Source organism: Echinops telfairi, unplaced genomic scaffold (assembly GCF_000313985.2).
Source record: "Echinops telfairi isolate 266 unplaced genomic scaffold, ASM31398v2 ScPeMD7_3533;HRSCAF=4204_0, whole genome shotgun sequence".
NCBI classification, from domain to species: Eukaryota; Metazoa; Chordata; class Mammalia; order Afrosoricida; family Tenrecidae; genus Echinops; species Echinops telfairi.
This window is the reverse complement of record NW_022107431.1, coordinates 24,846,135-24,847,272: the sequence shown is the minus strand read 5'-3', so window position 1 is coordinate 24,847,272 and position 1,138 is coordinate 24,846,135. Positions and strand designations below refer to the sequence as shown.

At 42.0% G+C, this 1,138-nt stretch overlaps 1 protein-coding gene across 1 annotated transcript in view; it reads left to right on the top strand.

Moving 5' to 3' along the window:
- Window positions 1-1,138, top strand: part of UTRN (utrophin) — a 619,010-nt gene that overhangs the window by 167,469 nt on the left and 450,403 nt on the right. The window contains exons 16-17 of the mRNA XM_045294578.1: window positions 34-203; window positions 833-887. Coding sequence (XP_045150513.1) covers window positions 34-203; window positions 833-887 — 225 coding nt within the window. The remainder of the gene's footprint in view (window positions 1-33; window positions 204-832; window positions 888-1,138) is intronic.

Genomic DNA, 1,138 nt, shown 5'->3' with positions numbered 1-1,138 from the left:
TAAACAAAATGACAACTTTGAATTTTATTTCAGGTGACTCAGGCTGTAGCAAAGCTGGGAATGTCCCAAATTCCCCAGAAGGATCTTTTGGAGACTGTTCGGATAAGGGAACAAGTAACTGTCAAAAAATCTAAGCAAGAGCTGCCGCCTCCTCCTCCCCCCAAGAAGAGACAGATCCATGTGGACGTGGCAACCAAGAAAAAGTGAGCGTGCACCTAGAAGTCTCTCAACCCAATTTTATTCGAAATGTATTTTATATGACCCATTAATCATATGCAAATTGCACGCCAATTAAAACAACTATTGTTATGGAGAGCCAGCTATTAAAATACTCAGCCCTACTAAGCACCTAGGCTACCTTTGCATACATTTTGCTTATCCTGTGTTCAGTTTGGAGAGCTGTGTGCTGGGCTGTTTCTTTGTTCATTGTCTGTTCACCTCGTGGTGCTGCCACGAGCGGGGCCCTCGCTGTCTTTCCTGGGGGAGTCACACCTCCTCCAGGTTTGCTTCAGCGAGATCTCCTAGTCACTGTCACTCATTCCTTTTCTCATTATTAGAAACAAAACGGACAATAGTTCAGGAAGCTAGTCCTCTTTACCTCATTTCCCTCTTCGGTCTCTTATGTTTCTTCCATTATTTCACTTTTAAGATTCTTCAACAGATTCTTTTGGCAGAGATCAATTTTGGGCATAAAATATCTTTCACCTTAATGCAACATAAGAAGTCAGACTTTATAATATGAACAGTGACAGCTGACACATAGTGAGCTTCTACTAATGGCATGTGATCCTTAGTCTTTCACTGTATGTGAAGAACTTTCTTTGCTTCACAGCACTTCGTCTTCAAGATGGCCCTCGATTGCTGTTACTACTGGCCCTCTTTTTATGGTAGAAGGGTCCCTGTGAGGCAGTGGTTAAGCTGCTCACTAGAAGGTCAGCAGTTCAAATGCACCAGGTAGTCTGCAGGAGAAAGAGTGGTGGTCTGCTCCCATTCACGATCACAACCTTAGACGTCAGTTTCTTTCTTTTTAAAAAAAATCATTTTATTAGGGGCTTATACAACTCTTATCACAATCCATACACACATCAATTGTGTAAAGCGCATTTGTACATTCATTGCCCTCATCATTCTCAAAACA